General features: G+C 37.3%; 1 protein-coding gene across 2 annotated transcripts in view; it reads left to right on the top strand.

Moving 5' to 3' along the window:
- LOC128555251 (uncharacterized) overlaps positions 1-18,092 on the top strand; it is an 86,310-nt gene extending 68,218 nt beyond the window's left edge. The window contains exons 7-10 of one of the 2 annotated variants that reach the window (XM_053537066.1): positions 2,560-2,613; positions 5,737-5,832; positions 15,182-15,259; positions 17,681-18,092. In XM_053537066.1, coding sequence (XP_053393041.1) covers positions 2,560-2,613; positions 5,737-5,832; positions 15,182-15,259; positions 17,681-17,944 — 492 coding nt within the window. In that variant the 3' untranslated portion in view covers positions 17,945-18,092. The remainder of the gene's footprint in view (positions 1-2,559; positions 2,614-5,736; positions 5,833-15,181; positions 15,260-17,680) is intronic. The other variant, XM_053537067.1, reaches the window with a different exon arrangement.
- The last annotated feature ends 9,232 nt before the right edge of the window (positions 18,093-27,324 follow it).

The raw sequence follows: 27,324 nt of genomic DNA, 5'->3' as shown, positions 1-27,324 counted from the left end.
GACCTCTCTAGAGGCCATATTTTTCATGGGATCTGTATGAAAGTTGGTCTGAATGTTCATCTTGATGATATCTAGGTCAAGTTCGAAACTGGGTCACGTTCCATCAAAAACTAGGTCAGTAGGGCTAAAAATAGAAAAACCTTGTGACCTCTCTAGAGGCCAAATTTCTCAATGGATCTTCATGAAAATTGGTCAGAATGTTCACATTGATGATATCTAGGTCAAGTTCGAAACTGGGTCACATGGGTTCAAAAACTAGGTCAGTAGGTCTAAAAATAGAAAAACCTTGTGACCTCTCTAAGGGCCATATTTCTCAATGGATCTTCATGAAAATTTGTCAGAATGTTCACCTTGATGATATCTAGGGCAATTTTGAAACTGGGTCACGTGAGGTCAATAACTAGGTCAGTAGGTCTAAAAATATGAAAACCTTGTGACTTCTCTTGAGGCCATATTTTTCAAGAGATCTTCATGAAAATTGATCAGAATGTTCAACTTGAGGATATCTAGGTCAGGTTCGAAACTGGGTCACATGCGGTCAAAAACTAGGTCAGTAGGTCTAAAAATAGAAAAACCTTGTGACGTCTCTAGAGGCCATATTTCTCAATGGATCTTCATGAAAATTGGTGAGAGTGTTCAGCTTGATGATATCTATATTTTTCAATGGATCTTTATGAAAATTGTTCAGAATTTTTTATCTTGATGATATCTAGGTCACATATGCTCAAAATCTAGGTCACTATGTCAAATAATAGAAATAACGACATCATACTCGGTTCAACACTGGGTCATGTGGGGATAGGTGAGCGATTCAGGACCATCATGGTCCTCTTGTTATTAAACGACTAGCGACCACATTAATGTAGTCTCGACAGATAAGATATTCAACAAAAGTATCTATTAAGCAACCGGGTACCAAATTTCCGCCGTGCATTTCTTCACCTGTGTAATTAGCAGGTACGTTTTGCACCTGCCTGAATGCAATTAACCTTTGAAACAGTCGAACTTACGAACAATCCAGCTTTAATTTTCACAGTTTGTTAAATATATCTACATATATGTATGTTCATAATAAATGCACTTATATTAACAGTCAAAAATAACTTTTCTCTTCACCTGACTGAAATTCATTAAGAGACCACTCCATTCAGAGACCACTTTTTAGCAGTCCCTTGGGCGGTCTCTTAAAACAATGTCGACTGTATCTCCTAAACTAATGCAGATATTGAATTGAAACTTCACGTGTCTTTGGGGTTATAAAACTAATTGATAACACCAAGTCTCATAACTCTGACCTTCATTTTGGCCAAATTATGTCCCCTTTTGGACTTAGAAAATTCTGGTTAAAGTTTTGCGTGCAAGTACATACAGTTAATACTAAAAATCATATAGATTTGAAACTTATTTTTTCTTTTTCTAGGTCAGTTACCAATCTCACTGGGTCAAGTCTCATTAGTCTGACATGTATTTTGCGCAAATTATGCCCCCTTTGGACTAAGAAAATTTTGGTTAAAGTTTTACATGCAAGTTACTCTCTGCAAAACTAATGCAAATATTGAATTGAAACTTCACATGTGCCTTCAGGGTTATAAAACTAGTTGATAGCATCTAGTACCATAAGTACCATATGTATTTTGGTCAAATTATATCCCTGTTGAACTTAAAACTCTTGATATTTTAACATTTTGGGTAATATTTTCCTGCTACTGGGACAATATTTCAAATAGTCGAGCTTGGCTGTCTTACGGACAACTCTTGTTTGTATTAATGCATACAGCTTTTCAAAAGACTGCAATAATTTTTAAAAATCATTAAATAGAAGTGTACACTTGTCAGGACCGTGGGAAGCATTTTCGGGTGGTGGGTGGGGGGGGGGGGGGCACACATATTGAAAATCAGCTAAAATTGACTGGCTGTCAAAAAATTGCAAAGATAATTACCATAGTTGGTCAACCCTGTTCCTATGGCCCTGCTTGTCATGTTAAGCTTTCCTAAAGAGGAGCATTTATATTAATTACTTACCAGGTATAAATATATTAAACAAATAATCAAGGCCTTTGAGTGGTTTATCGTCTGATTTACCTTTGTTCACTGAGTTCATATGCGTAGGAATTGAACCATGAGGGCGTTAGCCCGAGTGGTTCATTACTGAAGCGTCTGAACAATGATCCGTGGTGAATTAGACAATAAATCACAAGAAGGCCTTAATTGTTTTCATTCTGACATGCTCATTGACATAATAAATAATATGCTGGACATCATTTACCCGAGGAGTAATGTATCCGATGTCATGTGGCAATTTGAAGTCATAATTGACATCATAATGCTCTCTTACTGGTTCGCGTGTCAACCGTTGTTTATTGCAGAATATACAGAGCTTGATTTCCTTCTTGGTTTAACTGGAAATCAAACCGTGTCAAGTTAGAATGTAAAATACACATTATTAGTCAGTGAGTTATGAGCTAACATTCAAGTAATAAGAAAACAATTACTGAATAGCACAGGTAAGGATTTAACTTCTGGTGTTACTATTTCTCATTCTACTATTCATAATTACAGAGGAAAAGACCTTCAGCACCTGTGACGACAGCACCTTTCGTAGATGATGTTCTAGTAAGTGTTTCTGTACAGGAAAGAAAACCAAAAGGCAGATTTAATGTGTCTGTACAGTATGATTTTGTCCCAGGCAATATAATCATGTTTGTGTTTGAAGTGAAAAGTTCTGCCAGTGCAATTTAAAAGAGATAAATGTCATGGTAGAAAATTTTTCACAATGTTTAGCTCGACTATTCATAGAATAATAGAGCTACTGGACTCGCCCATGCGTTGGCGTCCGCGTCCCTATTTGGTTAAGTTTTTGTATGTAAGCTGGTATCTCAGCAACCACTTGTGGGAATGGATTGAAACTTCACACTCTTATTCACTGTGATAAACTGACTTACATTGCACAGGTTCCATAACTCTATTTTGCTTTTTTACAAAATTATGCCCCTTTCTTAACTTAGAAATTTTTGGTTAAGGTTTTGTATGTAAGCTGGTATCTCAGTAACCACTTGTGGGAATGGATTGAAACTTCACACACTTATTTACTGTGATAAACTGACTTACATTGCACAGGTTCCATAACTCTATTTTGCTTTTTTACAAAATTATGCCCCTTTTTTGACTTTGAAATTTTTGGTTAAGGTTTTGTATGTAAGCTGGTATCTCAGTACTCACTAATGGGAATGGATTGAAACTTCACACACTTGTTCACTGTCATGATCTGACATGCACAAAGTAGGTCCCATAACTCTATTTTGCTTTTTTACAAAATTATGCCCCTTTTTCAACATAGAAATTTTTGGTTAAGTTTTTGTATGTAAGCTAGTATCTCAGTATCCACTAATAGGAAAGGATTGGAACTTCACAAACTTGTTCACTGTCATGATATGACATGCAGTGCAAAGGGTCAATAACTCAACATCGCATTTTACAAAATTATGCCCCTTTTTCAACTTAGGAGTTTTGGTTAAATTCTTATATGTAAGAATGGTATCTCAGTACCCACTTATGGGAATGGATTGAAACTACACACTTGTCCACTGACATGAGCTGATAAGCACTACACAGGTTCCATAACCCTATCTTGCTTTTTTTACTAAATTATGTCCCTTTTTCGACTTTCTTATTCATTCAATCGACAAGGCTGTTGAATACTCGAGCATTGCTGTCCTCCGACAGCTCTTGTTTAGAAAGATGTGTAGACGTCATGGAAGCTCAGCTGGTAAAGCGTTCGCTCTATAAGTGAAGGGTCCCAGGTTAAAGTCCCAGTAAGGCTGCAAAGTGACAAACACAGAATAAAATATAATAACAACCTTTCTGCTCATGAAATGAAACAATCATAGTTTGAATAGTAAAAAGTTTTGAATTGCCTGAAAAAAAAATTTGGTTGCTTTAGTAATCTTAATGGCACGTAACCACATTGTGTAAAATGTGCAGTTGATTTTGACTGGATTTTAGTTGCACAAAAATAGAATTAACGTGTTCCATTATGTTTTATTGATGCTTTTCATTTTTAGCTCGACTTTTCGAAGAAAAAGTAGAGCTATTGTACTCGCCCCGGCGTCGGTGTCGCCGTTGGTTAAAGTTTTTGATAAAGTCAAATATCTCTGTTACTATCAAAGCTATTGACTTGAAACTTAAAACAGTTATTTACTATCAAAGTCTACAATCCCCATAACTCTGATTGAATTTTGACAGAATTATGCCCCTTTTTACCTTAGAATTGTTGGTTAAAGTTTTTGATAAAGTCAAATATCTCTGTTACTATCAAAGCTATTGACTTGAAACTTAAAACATTTATTTACCATCAATGTCTACACCAGGAAAAACAATCCCCATAACTCTGGTTTGAATTTTGACAGAATTATGCCCCATTTTAACTTAGAATTTTTTGTTAAAATTTTTGATAAAGTCAAATATCTCTGTTGCTATTAAAGCTTTTGATTTGAAACTCAAAATAGTTATTTACTATCAAAATCTACACCAGGAGACACAATTCCAATAACTCTTGTTTTGAATTTTGACAGAATTCTGCCCCTTTTTAACTTAGAATTTTTGGTTAGAGTTTTTTATAGAGTCAAATATCTCCGTTACTATCAAAGCTTTTGACTTGAAACTTAAAATACTTGTTTACTGTCAAAGTCTACACCAGGAGAAACAATCCCCATAACTCTGTTTTGAATTTTGACAGAATTACGTCCCTTTTTAACTTAGAACTTTTTGTTAAAATTTTTGATAAAGTCAAATATCTCTGTTACTATTAAAGCTTTGGACTTGAAACTCAATATAGTTATTTACTATCGAAGTCTGCACCAGGAGACACAATTCCCATAACTCTGATTGAATTTTGATAGAGTTATGCCCCTTTTGGATTATTTTTTTTTTACTCGCAAAGCTCTAATTCAGAGTCAAGCACTGAGAAAACCGAGTGCGCTGTCTTACGAACAGATCTTGTTGACAAAGCCCTCCTTATTTTTTGCAATATTATTATGTCTCAACAATAGATGAGGGAGACATACTGTTTTTGCCTGTGCCATCTGTCCATATGCATTAAGCTTGTCCAGCTTTCACAGGTCCTGTATTTCAACCAAACTTCACAGGAGTGATCAGTACAAAGCCTAGTTGTGCATATCTAATGCATGTTCCATTTGTTGCACAAATTGGCTGCAAGAGCTAGATATAGAAAAATCTTGTCTGGCTTTCACAGGTCAAACTGTTGGCCGGATTTATTCAGACAACACTCGAGAGGTCATTGTTGCTACCCAGTCCTTATGAAACTTGATCAGAATTTGACGATCTCGTGTCAAGTTCGAAACAGGGTTATGTTGAGTAAAAAAGTAGGTCATCCAGTCAAATCAAAGAAAAAGCTTGATAACACTGTAGAGGCCACATCTTTGCTCCAATCTTCCCAACACTTTATCAGGATGCTTGCTTTTATGGAACCTTGGACAAGCATGAATCTGGGTCATGTAGGGGTAAGAACTAAGTCAAATGGAAGAAAATGGTTGTTTACACTAAAGAGGCCACATTTTTGGTCCAATCTGAATGAAAATTGGTCAGACTATTTGTCTCTATAAATTCACTGGGTCAAACATGTACACACTATTATGGTGACTTTTTTCAGTTGAGCGACTTAGGGCCATTTTGGCCCTCTTGTTTTATTAGTAATTAACAGACATTTCTATTTTTCAGATATCTACACCTAAAAGTAGTGTATCTGTTGCTGTCTGGCCAATTACAAATAGACCTACTAGTAATGTAACAATGTCAACTTCTGGACCTGTTGTGGTGGGTATAATTTGCTAATACAATACAAAACTGCAAACTAGAAGGATTGTACAACATTGGTTGATTTGTCAAGAATCTGAATTTTTGTATGTTTATTGTGAAAATTTTATTAAATGAAGGTTATGTATTGTAGATACCCATGTATAATGTGCATTTTTAGCTCACCTGTCACATAGTGACAAGGTGAGCTTTTGTGATCACCCTTCGTCCGTCGTCAGTGCATGCGTCCGTCCGTCAACAATTTCTTGTGTGCACGATAGTGATTTCATTTATGATTTTAATTTAACCAAACTTGCACACAACTTGTATCACCATAAGATCTTGGTTCCTTTCTTGAACTGGTCAGATCCCATTATGGGTTCCAGAGTTACGGCCCCTGAAAGGGCCAAACTTAGCTATTTTGACCTTGTCTGCACAATAGCAGCTTTATTTATAATTTGATTTTTACCAAACTTGCACACAACTTGTATCACCATAAGATCTTGGTTCCTTTCTTGAACTGGCCAGATTCCTTTATGGGTTCCAGAGTTATGGCCCCTGAAAGGGCCAGAATTAGCTATTTTGACCTTGTCTGCACAATAGCAGCTTCTTTCTTTATTTTATTTTAACCACACTTGCACACAACTTGTATCACAACAAGATCTCAATTCCTTTCTTGAACCGGCCAGATTCCATTATGGGTTCCAGAGTTATGGCCCCTGAAAGGGCCAGAACTATCTATTTTGACCTTGTCTGCACAAAAGCAGCTTCATTTATGATTTGAATTTAATCAAACTTGCACAAAACTTGTGTCAATATAAGATCTTGGTTCCTTTCTTGAACGGGCCAGATTCAATCATGGGCTCCAGAGTTATGGCCCCTTAAAAGTCCAAAATTTGTTGTTTTGGCCTTTGCAGCCATATGTAGACTTCATTTATGGTTTGATTTGATACAAACTTCAAAAATATCTTCAACAACAATAAATCTTGGATTCCATGACGAATTTGTCAGATCCAGTTGTAGGTTCCAGAGTTATTTTATATCTGATTACTTCCCCTGATTGTAATCAAAATGGATTTATATCAGTAAATACTTACAGGACTTATTTGAAATTTCATTATTGTCATTAGTTGGACTGAGACAATCAGGGTAGATAACTATGGACTGATTTTATGTCAAATTACCTCCCTTTATTAGTCCCCTACTGGTTGAAAACCAGTTTCGGGGATAGGAATGCACTTTTCCGTCATTCCATCCGTCCGTCCGTCTGTCGGTCCATCCGTCCGTCCGCAATTTCGTGTCCGGTCCATAACTCTGTCATCCATGAAGGGATTTTAATATTACTTGGCACAAATGTTCCCCATGATGAGACGACGTGTCATGCGCAAAACCCTGACCCCTAGCTCAAAGGTCAAGGTCACAATTGGAGGTCAAAGGTCAACAGGGCTTTTTTCCTGTCCGGTCCACAACTCTCCCATCCATGAAGGGATTTTAGTATTAATTGGCACAAATGTTCCCCATGATGAGATGATGTGTCATGCGCAAATCCCGGACCCCTAGCTCAAAGGTCAAGGTCACAATTGGAGGTCAAAGATCAACAGGGCTTTATTCCTGTCCGGTCCATAACTCTCCCATCCATGAAGAGATTTTAATATTACTTGGCACAAATGTTCCCCATGAGGAGACGACGTGTCATGCGCAAAACCTGGACCCCTAGCTTAAAGGTCAAGGTCACAATTAGAGGTCAAAGGTCAACAAGGCTTTTTTCCTGTCCGGTCCATAACTCTCCCATCCATGAAGGGATTTTAATATTACTTGGCACAAATGTACCTCATAATAAGACGATGTGTCATGCACAACTTTCAGACCCCTAGCTCAAAGGTCAAGGTCACACTTAGCAGTCAAATGTTAACATAACATGAACAGGGTCTGTTTCGTGTCCGGTCCATAACTCTGACATTCATTAAGGGATTTTAATATCACTTAGCACAAGTGTTCCCCATGATGAGATGACGTGTCATGCGCAAATCCCCGACCCCTAGCTCAAAGATCAAGGTCACAATTTGGGGTCAAAGGTCAACAGAGTTTTTTTTTCCTGTCCCGTCCATAACTCTGCCATCCATGAAGGGATTTTAATATTACTTGGCACAAATGTTCCCCATGATGAGACAACATGTCATGCGCAAAGCCCAGACCCTTAGCTCAAAGGTCAAGGTCACAATTGGAGGACAAAGGTCAATAAGGTTTTTTCCCTGTCTGATCCAGAACTCTGTCATCCATCAATACATTACAATATTACTTGGCATAAATGTTCCCCATGATGAGACGACGTGTCATGCGCAACACCCAGTACCCTAGCTTAAAGGTCAAGGTCACACTTTGAGATCAAAGGTCAAGAGGATTTTTTTCCTGTCAGGTCTATAACTTTGTCATGCAAAGCAGGATTTAGATATCAGTTGGCACAAATATTCGCCTGGATGAGACAACATGTTATGCGCAAGAACCAGGTCCCTAGGTCTAAGGTCTAAGGTCAAGGTCATACTTAGAGGTCAAAGGTCAGATTCAAGAATGACTTTGTACGAACATTTCTTCTTCATGCATGGAGGGATTTTGATGTAACTTGGACGAAATGTTCAGCACCATGAGGCACCCTTGTTTTAAGAATTACGTCCCTTTGTTGTTACTATAAATAGATTTTATTGTAACTTTTTTATTACTGACGGTAGAGAAAAATCGAGACCACTTTTCTGTGGTACAGCATGCATGTTACATCCAATTTTTAGGTGTATTTTGACCTATCTCTACCTGGTAAAGAGTTTCTTGTGGACTTATATTATATAGATTTTTTTAAGATTAATTTCCCTTTGTGGTTACTATAAATAACTTACATGATAACATTTTTATAATCAGCCAAAAAAATTCAATATGAAAACAACTGTGGGTTTTTATATATGCACATTTTAATCCAAGTGTGTTGTTATAACATATTGTATATGTAGTACAATATTGTTTATACATCATTGACAGATATCAGTTCATTATGTTATACTGCAGTAGAGAAAATTAGGTGCCTTCCAGTAGGGGACTTTGTATTGCATGGCAATACTTCATTCACTTGTTTCAAATTAAAATGGGTATATCTCCGTAACTAATGAAGATGCTGATCTGAAATTTCATTTATGTCAGCAGATGGACTTGGACAATCAGTGAAGATACATATTGACTGAATTTATGACAAATTACCTCCCTTTATTTTTATCTAAATAAATACACCTTAGCAGCTTCTAATGAGATTGGTTTGAAACGTTATTTATGTCTTCCATGGTAAGAAATAGTCATATTAGATAACTCTTGATTGAACATTTATTGATATGAATACTTTACTAATATATTGTTGTATAGGCTTGTACTCTGTATCTTCTACATGCATATACCAATGCATGATTACCTCCCCTGATTTTAATAAAAATGGATTTATCTCGATAAATATTTATAGAACTCATTTGAAATTTCATTATTGTCTTTAGTTGGACTTAGGCAATCAGGGTAGATAGCTATGGACTGATTTTATGTCAAATTACCTACCTTTGTTTCAAATTAAAATGGGTGTATCTCAGTAACCAATGAAGATACTGATTTGAAATGTCATTTGTGCCATCAGATGGACTCGGACATAACTTTTGACTGAATTTATGACAAATTACCTCCCTTTATTTTATGTAAACGAATATATCTCAGCAGCATCTAATGAGATTGGTTTTAAATGTTATTCAAGTCTTCCAGGGTAAGGAATAGTCATGTTAGTACAAAAATGCAGCATTTGAGCCTAGGACCCTCAAACTTGGTATGGAAATTGGCCCTGACTAGGTCAAAAGGGACTGTTACAAGAAAATGTTTATCCAGATGATATTTAATGTGTATGCTTATGTGCTCTATGTCAAAACTTGATCATATCATTTTGAGCAATGGTACTCAGGTGAGCGATACAGGGCTATCATGGCCCTCTTGTTTTTTCTTCCCGAGACCACACCTGAATCATGGGTGTGTATAACACACATGTATAGACGATTTTCCAACTTTAAAACATGTTTATTTACAATTTTAATCATTTAAGTAAAGGGAAATTTCTGTCTGCACTGAAATCTAAGGTTCCTGATCAAGTGTTTTTAGCTCACCTGTCACATAGTGACTAGGTGAGCTTTTGTGATCACCCTTCGTCCGTCGTCAGTCCGTCTGTGCGTCTCATGCGTCCGTAAGTGCGTCAACAATTTCTTGTCTGCACGATAGTGGTTTCATTTATGATTTGATTTTAAACAAACTTGCACACAACTTGTATCACCATAAGATCTCGGTTCCTTTCTTGAACTGGCCAGATCCCATTACAGGTTCCAGAGTTATGGCCCCTGAAAGGGCCAAAATTAGCTGTTTTGACCTTGTCTGCACAATAGCAGCTTTATTTATAATTTGATTTTTACCAAACTTGCACACAACTTGTATCACCATAAGATCTTGGCTCCTTTCTTGAACTGGCCAGATCCTAATATGGGTTCGAGAGTTATGGCCCCTGAAAGGGCCAGAATTAGCTATTTTGACCTTGTCTGCACAATAGCAGCTTCATTTATGATTTTATTTTAACCAAACTTGCACACAACTTGTATCATCATAATGATCTTGGTTCCTTTCTTGAACTGGCCAGATTCATTTATGGGTTCCAGAGTGATGGCCCCTGAAAGGGCCAGAATTAGCTATTTTGACCTTGTCTACACAATAGCAGCTTCATTTATGATTTGAATTTAATCAAACTTGCACAAAACTTGTGTCACCATAAGATCTAGGTTCCTTTCTTGAACTGGCCAGATCCCATAATGGATTCCAGAGTTATGGCCTCTGAAAGGGCCAAAATTAGCTGTTTTGACCTTGTCTGCACAAGAGCAGCTTCATTTATAATTTAATTTTAACCAAACTTGCACAAAACTTGTATCACAACAAGATCTTGGTTCCTTTCTTGAACTGGCCAGATTCCTTCATGGGTTCCAGAGTTATGGCCCCTTAAAGGTCCAAAATTGGCTGTTTTGGCTTTTGCAGCCATATAAAGACTTCATTTATGGTTTTATTTGATACAAACTTCCAAAATATCTTCAACAACAATAAATCTTGGATTCCATGACAAATCAGATACATTCGTAGGTTCCAGAGTTATTTTATATCTGATTACCTCCCCTGATTGTAATCAAAATGGATTTATATCAGTAAGTCCTTATAGGACTTATTTGAAATTTCATTATTGTCATTAGTTGGACTGAGTCAATGAGAGTAGATAACTATGGACTGATTTTATGTTAAATTACCTCCCTTTATTTCAAATTAAAATGGGTATATCTCCGTAACTAATGAAGATACTGATCTGAAATTTCATTTATGTCAACAGATTTATTTGGCAGATCCTTCTTTTATTAACTTACAATCATTTTTTTTTTAATTCCTTCCCATTTACGTTACTATAAATAGCTTGTTTTTAGTAACTTTTTTATTATTGGCCATAGGGAAAAACCGAGACCACTTTTCTGTGGTACAACATGGATGGTACCTCCAATTTTTACGTGTATTTTGACATATCTATACCTTGTAAGAATTTTTTTTTCTTTTTGGTTTAATTTCTTCCCTTTGTTGTTCCTGTCCTTTGGACTTAGATATTTTTTCTGAGGACCTTCTTGTCCTCAAGTGCAATGATAACAGGTGAGCGATATAGGGCCATCATGGCCCTCTTGTATTTTTCTTCCAAACAAAATTAATTTCATATAAATTTAATAGTAATTTGATGAAAGAGGTATAAAAAATCACTTTTGCTATGATACTAATTAAAGATCGAAAATCGTATAGCAGGTTATTTCTATGGGGGGAATGTTTCTGCGGTCTCTCGGTAGAATCGCAAGAAGATGTTTCTATCATATCTTTGTTACTATTGCTTATATCCTACAGTAACTTCTCATAAACATTGTCCAGCATACAAACAAAGTAAGTGCAGGGGCCCAGGGCCTATTATAGATACTGGAGGACAAAGTCACCAAGATGTTATACTTGGAATTATCTTTATATTAATTTTTTTAAAACTTCGTTTAAAGACATATTTTTGGAACTTAAAAAGACAATGACTTGAAATAAAAAACTTTTCATTATAATCATCATGTGCATGTGTGGTTACAATCCCCATAACTGTAATTGTATTTTTGACAGAATTATACCCCTTTTATTCTTAAAAGTTTTTTCGCAGTATTTTGTTTCTGGATATAACTTGTGTACAATATAAGATAATGACTTGAAATTTGAATTGTATCTTTATTTATCATCATCTGCATGTGTGGTAACAATCCCCATAATTCTGATTTGTATTTTTGACCAAATTATGCCCCTTTGATACTTAATTCTTAAATGCTTTTTACAAAACTTTGTTTTCTGGACATAACTTGGTACTTTATAAACTAATGAAACACAGAGTATATCTTTACCATCATCATTACCCTTCCATGCATTACCTTTAACACCTCTTAGTATTAGGGTCCTTTACATATCTTTATGTATCTTCCTTTTAAAGTAGAGGTCTCTTAATGAGACACAAAGTCATTTTATGTTCAAAATAGTGGAGTGCGCTGTCTTACGGACAGCTCTAAAAAAGACTTGTTAGCTCTCAAAGTGAGCTTTTGTGATTGCCCTGTGTTTGTCGTCCATTGTCAACAATTTGACTGTTAACACTCTGAGATCACAATTCGGCCCAATCTTAATGAAACATAGTCAGAAAGTTATCCTCAATAAAATCTTGGGTGAGTTTGATATTGGGTCATCTGGGGTTAAAAACTAGGTCACCAGGTCAAATCCAAGGAAAAGCTGGTAAACAGTAGGGATCACATTTATTTGTGTGTGTTTGGGTTTAACGTTTTTTTCAACAATTTTTCAGTCATATAAATATAGCAGTGAGCACAATGCCCAACTTTATAGTGCTGCCTCACTGGAATATCACTCAGTAGACAGGTGGCATGATAACCCACCCAGTCACATTATACTGACACCAGACTGACCAGTCCTAGCACTATCCTCTTAATTCTGAGTGCCAAGCGAGGAAGCTACTTGTACCATTTTTTACGTCTTTGGTATGATGTGGCCAGGGATCGCACCCACAACCTCCCGCACTTGAAGCGGACACTCTACCACTAGGCTGCCGAGGCGACCATATCTTAATGGAACTTGGTCAGAATGTTAATTGATGGACATTAGATCAAGTTCAAATCTGCATCACGTAGTCAGCAACCAGGTCAAATCAAAGGAAAAGCTAGTTAACTCTAGAGGCCACATTTGTGACCAAATCATAATGAGACTTGATCAGAGTGTTAATTTTGATGATCTTTAGGCAAGTTCAAATCTGGGTCAGGTAGGGTCAAAAACTAGGTCACCAGGTTAAATGAAAGGAAAAGCTTGTGAACACTTTAGAGGCCACATTTATTACTGTATCTTCATGAAACTTGGTGATAATGTTAACCTTGATCTTTAGGTAATGTTCAAATCTGGGTCAGGAGAGCATTACAGAGCCTTTAGGGCCCTCTTGTTTTTAAAAAGATACAGACTTGAGATTTGGATGACATGCACATTTTTGCATACCAATCTTAAAACTGACTTTCAGTAATCATAATTGTGACCTATTTTAACATCAGTTTGACATTTGTGAAACATGTAGCTGATATTACTTAGGTGGATGATCCGGTGTCATCATGACAACCTTGTTGAAAAATACCATTCCGAAATATTGGAAAGATTGTTTTCTATTGCTACCAGCAGATGACCCATAATTATTTTGTGTTCCAAAGGTCAAAGGTCATTTAAACTTTTTCTGGACAATAACTTGAGAATGCTTGGGCAGAGGATTATGAAACTTCATAGTGAGGTTGATCATGACCAGCAGGTGACCTCTACTGATTTTGAGGTCAGTAGGTCAAAGGTCAAGCAAGTTTAGCTTTGACATTGGCTTAGTTCTGTGACAAGGCCATATTGTGGGGGTATAATTCGTCACTCCTGTGACAACAATAGTTTTGACACTCTTACCTACTTGCTGGTCAGTGATTACATGTAAACTGTAGATCTAATAATAATAACCTGATGAGCAATTTAGGGTCATCGTGGCTTCTTTCAAAAAAGCAGTGTTTCAACACACAGATGCCTTCAACTTAAACTTTTATTTCTATTCAGGGTCATCATGACCCTCTTGTAATAAAGACATTTTTACTTTATTTCACTACTGAAATAGTGAATAGTCCAAAAAACATTGATGGTATTTTTTAATCCCTCGCCATGAGTGGTGGGGGGTTATCGGAATGGTCTCCATCCGTCCTTCCATCTTCCGTCCTTCCGTAACATTTTGTGTCTGCTCTGTATCTCCTAAACCCCTTGAAGGATTTTCATGAAACTTGGGTCAAATGATCACCTCATCATGACGATGTGCATAACCCAGTAGTCAGCCATGTCGGTTCAAGGTCAAGGTCACAACTCAGGGTCAAAGGTTTGGGTCTTCCCTTTTGTGTCTGCTCTGTATCTCCTAAACCCCTTGAAGGATAATCATGAAACTTAGGCCAAATGATCACCTCATCAAGACAATGTGTAGAACCTGTGAGTCAGCCATGTCAGCTCAAGGTCAAGGTCACAACTCGAGGTTAAAGGTTTAAGCCTTTCATTTCATGTCCGCTCTGTATCTCCTAGTAGAACCTGTGAGTCAGCCATGTCAGCTCAAGGTCAAGGTCACAACTCGAGGTTAAAGGTTTAAGCCTTTCATTTCATGTCCGCTCTGTATCTCCTAAACCCCTTGAAGGATAATCATGAAACTTGGATCAAATGATCTTCTCATCAAGACGATGTGCAGAACTCATGAGTTAGCCATGTCAACTCAAGGTCAAGGTCACAACTCAAGCTCAAAGGCTTGAGCTTTGTATCTCCTAAACCCCTTAAAGGCTTTTCATGAAACTGGTCAAATGATCACCTCATCAAGACAATGTGCAGAATTCATGGGTCAACTATGTCAGTTCAAGGTCAAGGTCACAGCTCAAGGTCAAATGTTTACCCTTTCACTATCCATAACAGTGGCAGGGGATTTAGCTGTCTTTCAGACTGCCTTGTTTTACTTGTTACTGGCACACAGATCTGCGTTTCCACGGACAGCTTGTGCACTGTTATGGGTCTCTTGCCTAAATGCTTTTCAGTTTGACTACAAATAGGGAGAGCAAGTTTAATTCTATGGCTATTTTAGTGTGACCAAAGGTTGGATAAATTTAAATGTCATTGCTGTTCATGATGATAGGTTATTTTATAAACATGTATATTTTATAATCAGGTACCCGTCACGACCTCATCCAACACTTGTGATCAACAAATGCAACAGAACATTCATATTTCTGCTGGAACACCAACTGTAAGTATTGAGAAAGTGTGTCACGCTTATGACCCGGGTCTAAGGTCAAGGCCAAGATCACAAAATGATTCATACCTAGACTATTCTAGCAAATTTTGCGCAGACAACTAGCATTGTTGGGCACACATCTGGGGCACTTGTCCCTAATAGTGACAGCCCTTGTTTAGAATTCAGTGATAAAGCTTATCAACTTGTTTTTTATTAGCTCACTTGAGCACAAAGTGCTCAAAGGTGAGCTTTTGTGATCGCCCTGTGTCCGTCGTCATCGTCAACAATTTTACTGTTAACACTCTAGAGGTCACAATTTTGAGCCAATCTTAATGAAATTTGATCAGAATGTTACCCTCAATAAAATCTTGGACGAGTTCGATATTGGGTCATCTGGGGTCAAAAACTAGGTTAATAGGTCATATCAAAGGAAAAGCTTGTTAACACACTAGAGGTCACATTTTTGGCCCAATCTTAATGAAACTTGGTCAGAATGTAACCCTCAATAAAATCTTGGACGAGTTTGATATTGGGTCATGTGAGGTTAAAATCTAGGTCACCAGGTCAAATCAAAGGAAAAGCTTGTTAACACTCTAGAGGTCACAATTTAGGCCCAATCTTAATGAAACTTGGTCAGAATGTTACCCTCAATAAAGTCTTGGACAGTTTGATATTGGGTCATCTTGGGTCAAAAACTAGGTCACTGGGTCAAATTAAAGGAAAAGCTTGTCAACACTGTAGAGGCAACATTTATGATATATCTTCATGAAACTTGGTCAGAGTATTAATCTTGGTGATCTCAAGGTCCATTTTGAATCTGGGTCATGTAGGATCAAAAAGTAGGTCACCAGGTCAAATCAAAGGAAAAGCTAGTTTTCACTGTAGAGGCCTCATTTATGACCGTATCTTAATGAAACTTGGTCAGAATGTTAATCTTGAGGCTCTGTAGGTCAAGTTCAAATCTGGGTTAGGTGGGGTTAAAATCTAGGTCACTAGGTCAAATCAAAGGAAAAGCTTGTTAACACTCTAGAGGCCACATTTATGACTGTATCTTCATGAAACTTAGTCAGAATGGTCTTTAGGGTAAGTTTGAACCTGGGTCATGTCGGATCAAAAACTAGGTCACTGGGTCAAATCAAAGGAAAAGCTTGTTAACACTGTAAAGGCCACATTTATGACTGTATATTCATGAAACTTGGTCAGAATGGTAATCTTGATGATCTCAAGGTCAAATTTGAATCTGGGTTATGTAGGATCATAAACTAGGTCACTAGGTCAAATCAAAGGAAAAGCTAGTTTACACTGTAGAGGCCACATTTATGAACATATCTTAATGAAACTTGGTCAGAATGTTAATCTTGATGATTTATAAGTCATTTTCAAATCTGGGTCAGGTGGGGTCAAAAAATAGGTCACCGAGTCAAATCAAAGGAAAAGCTTGTTAACACTGTAGAGGCCACATTTAAGACTGTATCTTCATGAAACTTGGTCAGAATGATGATCTTAAGGTCCAGATTGAATCTGGGTCATGTCGGGTCAAAAACTAGGTCACCAGGTCAAATCAAAGGAAAAGCTTGTTAACACTCTAGAGACCACATTTATGACCGTATCTTTATGAAACTTGGTCAGAATGTTAATCTTGTTGATCTTTAGGCCAATAGGTCAGGTGAGCAATACAGGGCCTTCATGGCCCTCTTGTCTTAAGTTTATTTCTAAATAATCCTGTTTATTTATAAAATACATGATCCAACAATATTGGCAAAGAGAAATAACCATACTTCATTTCCTGGCCATAAATTTGGATATCTGAGTACCCCGATAGGTATTTGCTACAGGCGTACTATTCTATAAAGCAAAATACAGTTAAGGTAGTTGAATTGTTGGTTAATTTAACAGCTTGAGGGGCATGTGTTGAGACCCCATGCTAATGCTTAACATGAGAATGTTTACAATTTAGTAGTTCTCTGTTTTGTTTTTCTTGAAAATTTGAACCAATTTGAAAACACAAAGTATGCAATGCCTCGATCAGTACAGCTTTTTATGTTGATCGACATAGAATTCCAACAAGCCCGCCCGCTTAGCTCAGTAGGTAAGAGCGTTGGTCTACAGATCGCTGGGTCGCGAGTTCGATCCTCGGGCGGGGCGTATGTTCTCCGTGACTATTTGATAAACGACATTGTGTCTGAAATCATTAGTCCTCCACCTCTGATTCATGTGGGGAAGTTGGCAGTTACTTGCGGAGAACAGGTTTGTACTGGTACAGAATCCAGGAACACTGGTTAGGTTAACTGCCCGCCGTTCTATAACTGAAATACTGTTGAAAAACGGCGTTAAACCCAAAACAAAAAAAAAACAAAAAGAATTCCAACATATTTTGATATTTGCATTGAGAAGCATTTCTGGTTTTACCGACCTGTTTCTTTTATTTTCCAGGTAACTTTTAATTCTTCCAGCATTCAATGCTGCATCTGCATGGATAGAGACAGAGACTCCTTTCTAATTTTTTCATGTGGACATACGTTCTGTATGGTGTGTAGTATTGCACAGGAGTGGGGGGGGGGGGTAACAGAGAACGTGCACAATTTGCAGGCAGATAATTACAGGGGTAGGGCAGATCAGACAATGAGGAAAAAACTTCAAATGGCAGCCACAAGACTGAAGGGACAAATATTTTCCAGCATCTTTGTTCGCTTATAGGAAAAAATATCAAAAGTTTTCACTGGGATAAACAATAATTTCTCGTACTTATTCTTTAAAGTATGTATTAGATTTACACAATACAATTTAAATGATAATTCTGTAACTAATTGTTATTCACTGGGGCTGTTTTAATAAACACAGTTATTGGAAATTTGGTGTCTTGGTATATCCTTAACAGAATTTATTATAATGTCTACCACCACACAGTTGTGTGGGAGACATATTGATTTTACTCCTGTCTCTGTGTGTGTGTGTGTGTGTGTGTGTGCCACTCGTTCTCAGTCAGTGCGTCTGTTCGTCCATCCGCAGCCATTTCTCGGTAACTAGCACTGGTAGAATTTCATGAAACGCGAAATAAACATGAACCAACATACTGCGATGATGCTCATCAAGTTTTTTTTGATTGGTCAATTTCCCTTAGAGTTATTGCCCTTGATTTAATGAAAAATGCCAAAAAATGTCCGTCCACATCCATTTCTCAGTAACTGGCAGGTAGAATTTCATGAAACTTGAAATAAACATGAACCAACATACTGTGATGATGTCTGTCAAGTTTTGTTTTTTTTTATTGATCAATTTCCCTTAGAGTTATTGCCCTTGATTTAATGAAAAATCCAAGTCTGCAGCCATTTCTCAGTAACAAGTTGGTAGATTTTCATAAAACTTGAAATAAATATGAATCAACATACTTCGATGATGTCTGTCATTTTTTTTTTCAATTGGTCCATTTTCCTTAGAGTTATTGCCCTTTAATTGTTTAAAAATCTACAGATTTGTACATAACAAACCAACCAATTGGTAGAATTTCATTAAACTTCTTTCATTCTTTTCCATGAACATTTATTATAAACATGTGAAGTTTCTTGTTTTTTTTTGGGTTTTTTTTTTCAAACCTTCCATGAATATTTATTACAGGGCTCCAGATAATTTTTTTGGCCTTTGAGTATTTACTCATCAAAATTTTTGCGAATTTGTAAAATGGTAAAACCTGAAATTGACTAGGAGTAATTTTACTCCTGAAAATTTGTAAATGAGAAGTATCACCCTCATCCAACTATCATAAATTTTCATTTTCCCCTCGTACAGTATATCATTGGAATGCCTTGCCTTCAGATGTTGTCAACTCGTCTGGGCCAGTGTTCAGTCAGGCTGTAAGCCAGATTGAGAACATCTCGCCTTAAATACACCTGCTCTGTTTTTAACCTGTTTTAATTAACCATTCTCCTTTCTTTTTACCACTACTTTTTACTTGTTTAACACTCTTGCTAGTTGACGCGCAAAGTCTAGGTCCCCAGCAGGGGTTTGACTAAATGGAAGATAGATAGATAAATAAAAACAGAAATAATTTTTATAACATATTTATTGGGTGTAACACCCATGAATTTGTTTGCAGTTCAGTTTCAATTCAGCATTCAGGTTGTTGCTTCTTTTTCTCCATTGGCTTGCTTTGGCTTCACACTCACTGCCAAATCCAATAGATTATTAGTCCCCTACTGGTTGAAAACCAGTTTCGGGGACTATAGGAATGCACTTTTCCGTCATTCCGTCCGTCTGTCCGTCCGTCCGCAATTTCGTGTCCGGTCCATAACTCTGCCATCCATGAAGGGATTTTAATATTACTTGGCACAAATGTTCCCCATGATGAGACGACGTGTCATGTGCAAAACCCGGACCTCTAGCTCAAAGGTCAAGGTCACAATTGGAGGTCAAAGGTCAACAGGGCTTTTTTCCTGTCCGGTCCACAACTCTCCCATCCTTGAAGGAATTTTAGTATTACTTGGCACAATTGTTCCCCATGATGAGATGATGTGTCATGCGCAAATCCCGGACCCCTAGCTCAAAGGTCAAGGTCACAATTGGAGGTCAAAGGTCAACAGGGCTTTTTTCCTGTCCGGTCCATAACTCTCCCATCCATGAAGAGATTTTAATATTACTTGGCACAAATGTTCCCCATGAGGAGACGACGTGTCATGCGCAAAACCTGGACCCCTAGCTTAAAGGTCAAGGTCACAATTGGAGGTCAAAGGTCAACAAGGCTTTTTTCCTGTCCAGTCCATAACTTTCCCATCTATGAAGGGATTTTAATATTACTTGGCACCAATGTACCTCATAATAAGACGATGTGTCATGCACAACTTTCAGACCCCTAGCTCAAAGGTCAAGGTCACACTTAGCAGTCAAATGTTAACATAGCATGAACAGGGTCTGTTTCGTGTCCGGTCCATAACTCTGACATTCATTAAGGAATTTTAATATCACTTAGCACAAGTGTTCCCCATGATGAGATGACGTGTCATGCGCAAATCTCAGACCCCTAGCTTAAAGGTCAAGGTCACAATTGGGGGTCAAAGGTCAACAGAGTTTTTTTCCTGTCCCGTCCATAACTCTGCCATCCATGAAGGGATTTTAATATTACTTGGCACAAATGTTCCCCATGATGAGACAACATGTCATGCGCAAAGCCCAGACCCTTAGCTCAAAGGTCAAGGTCACAATTGGAGGTCAAAGGTCAATAAGGTTTTTGCCCTGTCCGATCCAGAACTCTGTCATCCATCAAGGGATTACAGTATTACTTGGCATAAATGTTTCCCATGATGAGACGACGTGTCATGCGCAACACCCAATACCCTAGCTTAAATGTCAAGGTCACACTTTGAGATCAAAGGTCAAGAGGATTTATTTCCTGTCCGGTCTATAACTTTGTCATGCAAAGCAGGATTTAGATATCAGTTGGCACAAATATTCCCCTGGATGAGACAACATGTCATGCGCAAGAACCAGGTCCCTAGGTCTAAGGTCAAGGTCATATTTAGAGGTCAAAGGTCAAATTCAAAAATGACTTTGTACGGGACATTTCTTCTTCATGCATGGAGGGATTTTGATGTAACTTGGACCAAATGTTCACCACCATGAGGCACCCTTGTTTTTAGAATTACGTCCCTTTGTTGTTACTATAAATAGATTTTATTGTAACTTTTTTATTACTGGCGGTAGAGAAAAATCGAGACCACTTTTCTGTGGTACAGCATGCATGTTACATCCAATTTTTAGGTGTATTTTGACCTATCTCTACCTGGTAAAGAGTTTCTTGTGGACTTGTATTATATAGATTTTTTTTTTTTTTTTTTTTTTTTTTTTTTTTTTTTTAAAAGATTAATTTCCCTTTGTTGTTACTATAAATAACTTACATGATAACATTTTTATAATCAGCCAAAAAAATTCAATATGAAAACAACTGTAGGTTTTTATATATATAAATTTTAATCCAAGTGTTTTGTTATAACATATTGTATATATAGTACAATATTGTTTATACATCATTGACAGATATCAGTTCATTATGTTTTACTGCAGTAGAGAAAATTAGGTGCCTTCCAGTAGGGGACTTTGTATTGCATGGCAATACTTCATTCACTTGTTCAATATACCTTTAACGATGTTTTGGGAATCATTTTTTGTTGGTTTATTTAAAGAATGCATAGCATGTTTGTTAAGTTCATACATTCTTAGAAAGAGACATGTTGTTGTTTACTCCACATCAGAAGTTAATATTTTAAATCAACACCACTTTAAAATACACTACCTTACCATCAATATTAATTCCCAACAATATGATTTACGCATGCAATGAGTGTATAATATAGTTTAACCTAGGTTTATAAAGTACCATTCAATGCCTGTGTACGTTCATTGTGGCAGAATGAATGCCGATCGTGCTCTGTTATGTAAAGCATCCAGACGATTCAGATTTTGTTTACGCTAGTATAAAGTCATTGCATGCGTTTCTATGTACGCTTTTATAAGCTAAAAAATTAGCAGACATGCGTATAATTATGCATTATTTCAAAGCGTAAATTTACGCTAATACACATCTTATCTGGAGCCCTGTTATCAGCATGCAAAGTTGTACCGTTCCCCCACCTCACTCTTCACTCAGTCTTGCCCACCACCCCGATCATGCATCCCCATCCCCCATCCATTTATTTATGCCCCCAGCATCTACTGATGCAGGAGGCATATAGTGATTGTCCTGCCCGTCCATCCGTCTGTTCGTTCGTCCGTCCGTACGAGGTTAACCAAATAGGACCGTCTCATCTAGCATCAATACCCCTTACTAGAATGCCTTGATACTTATGCAGATGTAACCTGTGACCATTCTTCAGCTTCAGACATCACCTGACCTCATTTTGACCTTGACCTCATTTTGGACTTTGGTTGCTTTATATGGGCCATCTCTTGGTTAACCAAATGGGACCATTTCGTCTAGCATCAATACCGCTTACAAGAATGAATTGATACTAAGACAGATGTAGACTGTGACCATTCCTCATCTTCAAACATCACCTGACCTTGACCTTGACCTCATTTTGGACTTAGGTGCAAAATCTATCGACAAGGATGCCACTGGGGGCATTAAGTGTTTATTGAACGCAGCTTCTTGTTGTTTTTTTATCATAAGCTGACCCTGTATAGCAAGAAACATAACTCCATCCTGCGTTTAGCAAGATATATGGCCCTTTTTGGACTTGGAAAATCATGGGTAGGACAATATTTCTATTATACAGACAAAAAATTCAGATGAGTGTCTGCACCCGCACAGCGGTGCTCTTCAATTGTTTAAAAACCCACATATGTATGTGACAAACTTACCAATTGGTATAATTTTATTGAATTTCTTTCATTTGTTTCAAGTAACAATTATTATCAATATATTAGGTTGTGTACCCACACCCAGTCATCCCCACTGCCCTGGTAACACCCCCTCTCCCTTGACACCTCCACACTATTTTTTGGGGGGAAAAAAACCAACTTGAAGAACCTTTTATGAACATTTATCAACATGCACAGTTGTACTTTCACCCTACCAGGCTCTTCCACCTGGTCACCCCTACCACTCTAACCATTCACCCCCAACCACCTGCACCCAGGACCTTCAAACTTCACATGCTGATAGTACTTATTGAGTACACCACCCCTACTGACTGGGGTCACCAGGTCAAAGGTCAAGGTCACAGGGGCCAACGTTAACTTTTTGCATGAAGGCACTTTACTCGCGAACCACTGCACCCAGGACCTTCAAGCTTCACATGCTGATAGTACTTATTGAGTACACCACTCCTACTGACTTTGGGGTCACCAGATCAAAGGTCAAGGTCACAGGGGCCAACATTAACTTTTTGCATGAAAGCACTTTACTCGCGAACCACTTCACCCAGGACCTTCAAACTTTACATGCTGATAGTACTTTATGAGTACACCAACCCTACTGACTTTGGGGTCACCAGGTCAAAGGTCAAGGTCACAGGGGCCAAAGTTAATTTTTTGCATGAAGGCATTTTACATGCGAACCACTTCACCCAGGACCTTCAAACTTCACATGCTGATAGTACTTATTGGGTACACCACTCCTACTGACTTTGGGGTCACCAGGTCAAAGGTCAAGGTGCTGCATGGGCATTTGTCACCATTAGTGACAGCTCTTGTTTCATTTTTATGACTATACAAAGTATATGAAGAGCTATCCTACAAACCCTGGTGTCAGCAACTTTCTGCGTCCTCACGTGACCTTGGTTAAAGTTTCTTTTACATTTTTCTCTTTTTAGCTCACCAGTGCTCAAGGTGAGCTATTGTGACCAGTCATTGTCTGGCGTCCGTCGCCCGTCTTCAGTTGTGCGTCATCTGTGAACATTTACCTTGTGAACACTCTAGAGGCCACATTTGTGACTCAATCTTTATGAAACTTGGTCAGAATGTTAGTCTTGATAATCTCTAGGTCAAGTTTGAAACTGGGTCATGTGGGGTCAAAAACTAGGTCAGTTTAAAGGAAAAGCTTGTGAACACTCTAGAGACCACATTTGTGAAACAATCTTTATGAAAATTGGTCAGAATGTTAGGCTTGATGATCTCTATGTCAAGTTCGAAACTGGGTCTGATGTTGGTTTAAAAACTAGGTCACCTGGTCAAATCAAAGGAAAAGCTTGTGAACACTCTACAGGCCACAGTTATGACCCAATATTTATGAAACTTAGTCAGAAAATTTGGCTTGATGATTTCTAGATCGATTTTGAATCTGGGTCATGTGGGGTCAAAAACTAGGTCACCTTGTCAAATCAAAGGAAAAGCTTGTGAACACTTTATAGGCCACGTTTGTGACTCGATCTTTATGAAACTGGGTCAGAATGTTTGTCTTAATCATTTCTAGGTCAGGTTTTAATCTGGGTCATGTGGGGTCAAAAACTAGGTCTCTAGGCCAGGTCAAAGGAAAATCTTTTCAACACTCTAGAGACTACAATTTAAGTTTGAAACTCATGAGAATTAGTCAGAATGTTTGTTTTGATAATCTTTAGGTCAAGTTCAAGTCTGGGTCATGTGGGGTCAAAAACTAGGTCACCGGTCAAATAAAAGGAAAAGCTTGTGAACACTCTAGAGGCCACAGTTGTAACCAAATCTTTATGAAAATTTAGTCAGAACGTTTGTCTTGATGATCTTTAGATCAAGTTCAACTCTTGGTCATGTGGGATCAAAAACTAGGTCAATAGGCCAGATCAATTCTGATGAAGGATATATAGGGCCATCATGGCCCTCTTGTTTCTCCTTACTCTGTAATTACTTAATCTTTATCATGATATGAACTTGTGCACCTTCTATTTTTCGTCTGCCTCTGCTCCCTATTTTCAGAGTTATGGTATGTGAAATAGTAAAAAATGCTCATTTTCACCTTGTGATGCGCCTAGCTCAAAAAGTATATCATATAAATTGATTAAACCTTGTATGAGTCTTTACATGATATGAACCTGCGCGTCTCCTATTTTTTGTCTGACTCTGCCCCCTATTTTCAGAGTTATGGCCCCTGAAATAGTCTAAAATGCACATGTTCACCTTTTCCCGCACCTAGTTCAAAAAGTATTTAATACAAATGGTTGAAAACTTGCATAAGTCTTTATCATGATATAAACTTGCACACCTCTTATTTTTTGGCTGGCTCCACTCCCTATTCTTAAAGTTATGACCCCTGAAATAGTAAAAAATACACATTTTCACCTAATTATGTGCCAAGCTCAAAAAGTATTTAATTTAAATTCATGAAACCTTGCTTTAGTCTTAATCATGATGTGACCTTTCACACTTGGCATTCTTCTTGAGAATCTTTGTGCTTATAACAGAGTTATGGCCCTTGAAATAACCGAAATAGTGGATTTTTTGTTTGTGATGCTCATAGCTCAAAAATAAATGGCCTAGAATAATGAATCCTTTTCATAAAATGTTTGTTTAGGCTTAACCCCACTTACAATGCAAACATTTGAATTGTTGCCCCTTATTTGTGACAAATGTACTAGTGGGGGGCACACACTGTGTCCTACAGACACAGGGATTATTTTTGACATGCTGGGAACACAGTGCAACCCTTTGAATTTGGAATTATTCATTGTTTTCTACAAAATTGGGAAAAAGTACAAAATGAATAATTAATTTTGCAAGAGTTTATTCTTCAAATGGTCTTTATTTCTTTTTAATACCACATTCTATCACTATGGATATCAGAAGTATTTAAAATTGGCTATTCAGATGACTTTTGAGCACATTTTAGCTCACCTGTCACGAAGTGACAAGGTGAGCTATTGTGACCGCTTGATGTCCGTCGTCCGTCAACAATTTGTAAAAAAGACTTCTTCTTGAAAACCACTGGGCAGAATTACACCAAACTTCACAGGAATGATCCTTGGGTGGCCCCCTTTCAAAATTGTTCAAAGAATTGAATTCCATGCAGAAGTTTGGTTGCCATGGCAACCGAAAGGAAAAACTTTAAAAATCTTCTTCTCAAAAACCAGAAGCCCTAGAGCTTAGATATATGGTGTGAAGCATTGCCTAGTGGACCTCTACCAAATTTGTTTAAATCATGAGCCCGGGGTCAAAATTGACCCCGCCCCATGAGTCACTTGATTTTACATAAATAAATCTTAAAAAATCTTCTTCTCAAAAACCAGAAGCCCTAGAGCTTAGATATTTGACATGTAGCATTGCCTAGTGGACCTCTACTAAAATTGTTCAAATCATGACCCCCGGGGTCAAAATTGACCCCGCCCCAGTGACCATGTTTATTTTTAGTTACTTCACCTTGAAATTGGCATATTTGCTATTTTAAATATATTCATACAGATATAATTAAAAAACAAGCATTTTGACATGTGAATTTTTTTCCAGATTTCTATTTCAAAGGCTCCAAGAGTTAAGTCAATATACCAAGCTTGAGAAAATTCTGTATGTTTGAAGAGTTTGGTAATATTGTTATATACTTGTTGTATAGATGTGAACTGTAGAGGCTTTTTTTACATTTTAATTCATCATCATTATGTTCTGTAAGGCAGAGTTTTCAGGTGAGCAATACACAGTCAACCCTTTTGTTTTAGTTTAAAAATGTTGAGTTTGAAGACCTATTGTCTGGTCTTATTTTTGTTCTTTTCTAGTAAGACTTATGTACTAAAAGCTGTTAAAAATGCTCCACTGATTTTCTGCATTAGTACCATGTAATAAATGTATTTAAAAAGAGGAGAAAATTTTTGTATCCCCTGCACAACAAAGTTGTAAGTGGGGTTTACTGGTTTCAGGTTGTCTGTCTGTCCATCTATTCATAGACACAATCTTGTGCATGACTAATCTCCCAAACCTGTTTACACAATTTAATGAAACTTCACATAACTAGGGCTCAACGCGAAACTAGTCTATGTGCATTTTTCAGAAATATTCAGGAGAAGGAAAAAACATTCCAAGAAAAGAAATAATTTGTTTTTTTAAGTATCATAAAGATATTATGTCTGTTTTAGTGTTGCAAATACATGAATACATTATTTTTTGTTGTCTGATCACTTGAAAAAAAGTTTTTGCCTAAAAATTCAAATAGAATACTTGCGCACTGAATTGTAATAAAAATAACCTTGTGAGTCAATGCGAAACTATTCTATGTGATTTTTAAATAATCATTTATAAATACATTAATGCCCATAACAATAACTTACAAAACCTATGAGAGTATGGATTTCGTACATTTGTTAAAAAAATGCAAATAGAATACTTGTGCACCGAATTTCCTGCCAGGGTTGACCAACACTAAACACGAAACTAGTCTATATGAGTGTCAAAATAAGACTTTTGCAAATTATTTCATGTCTTTTTGCTACTTAAAGGTCAAAATGAATATAGAGCTAAGAGTGTTCATATTTCAGTGAAATGCAGCATCCATGGAAGGCAAAAAAAACACAGAACAAGCATATTTCAGGCCTTCAAAACATGCAGTTTCAGTTTAAAGCATAATTCAAAGTTATAAAAAATTCATAGAATTTTTCAGCTGGCATGAAATTTGATGGTTCAAAGTAACAGCT

This window comes from Mercenaria mercenaria, chromosome 2 (assembly GCF_021730395.1).
Source record: "Mercenaria mercenaria strain notata chromosome 2, MADL_Memer_1, whole genome shotgun sequence".
Lineage (NCBI taxonomy): Eukaryota > Metazoa > Mollusca > Bivalvia > Venerida > Veneridae > Mercenaria > Mercenaria mercenaria.
The sequence above is the reverse complement of the archived record's forward strand: the minus strand, read 5'-3'. Positions and strand labels throughout refer to the sequence as shown.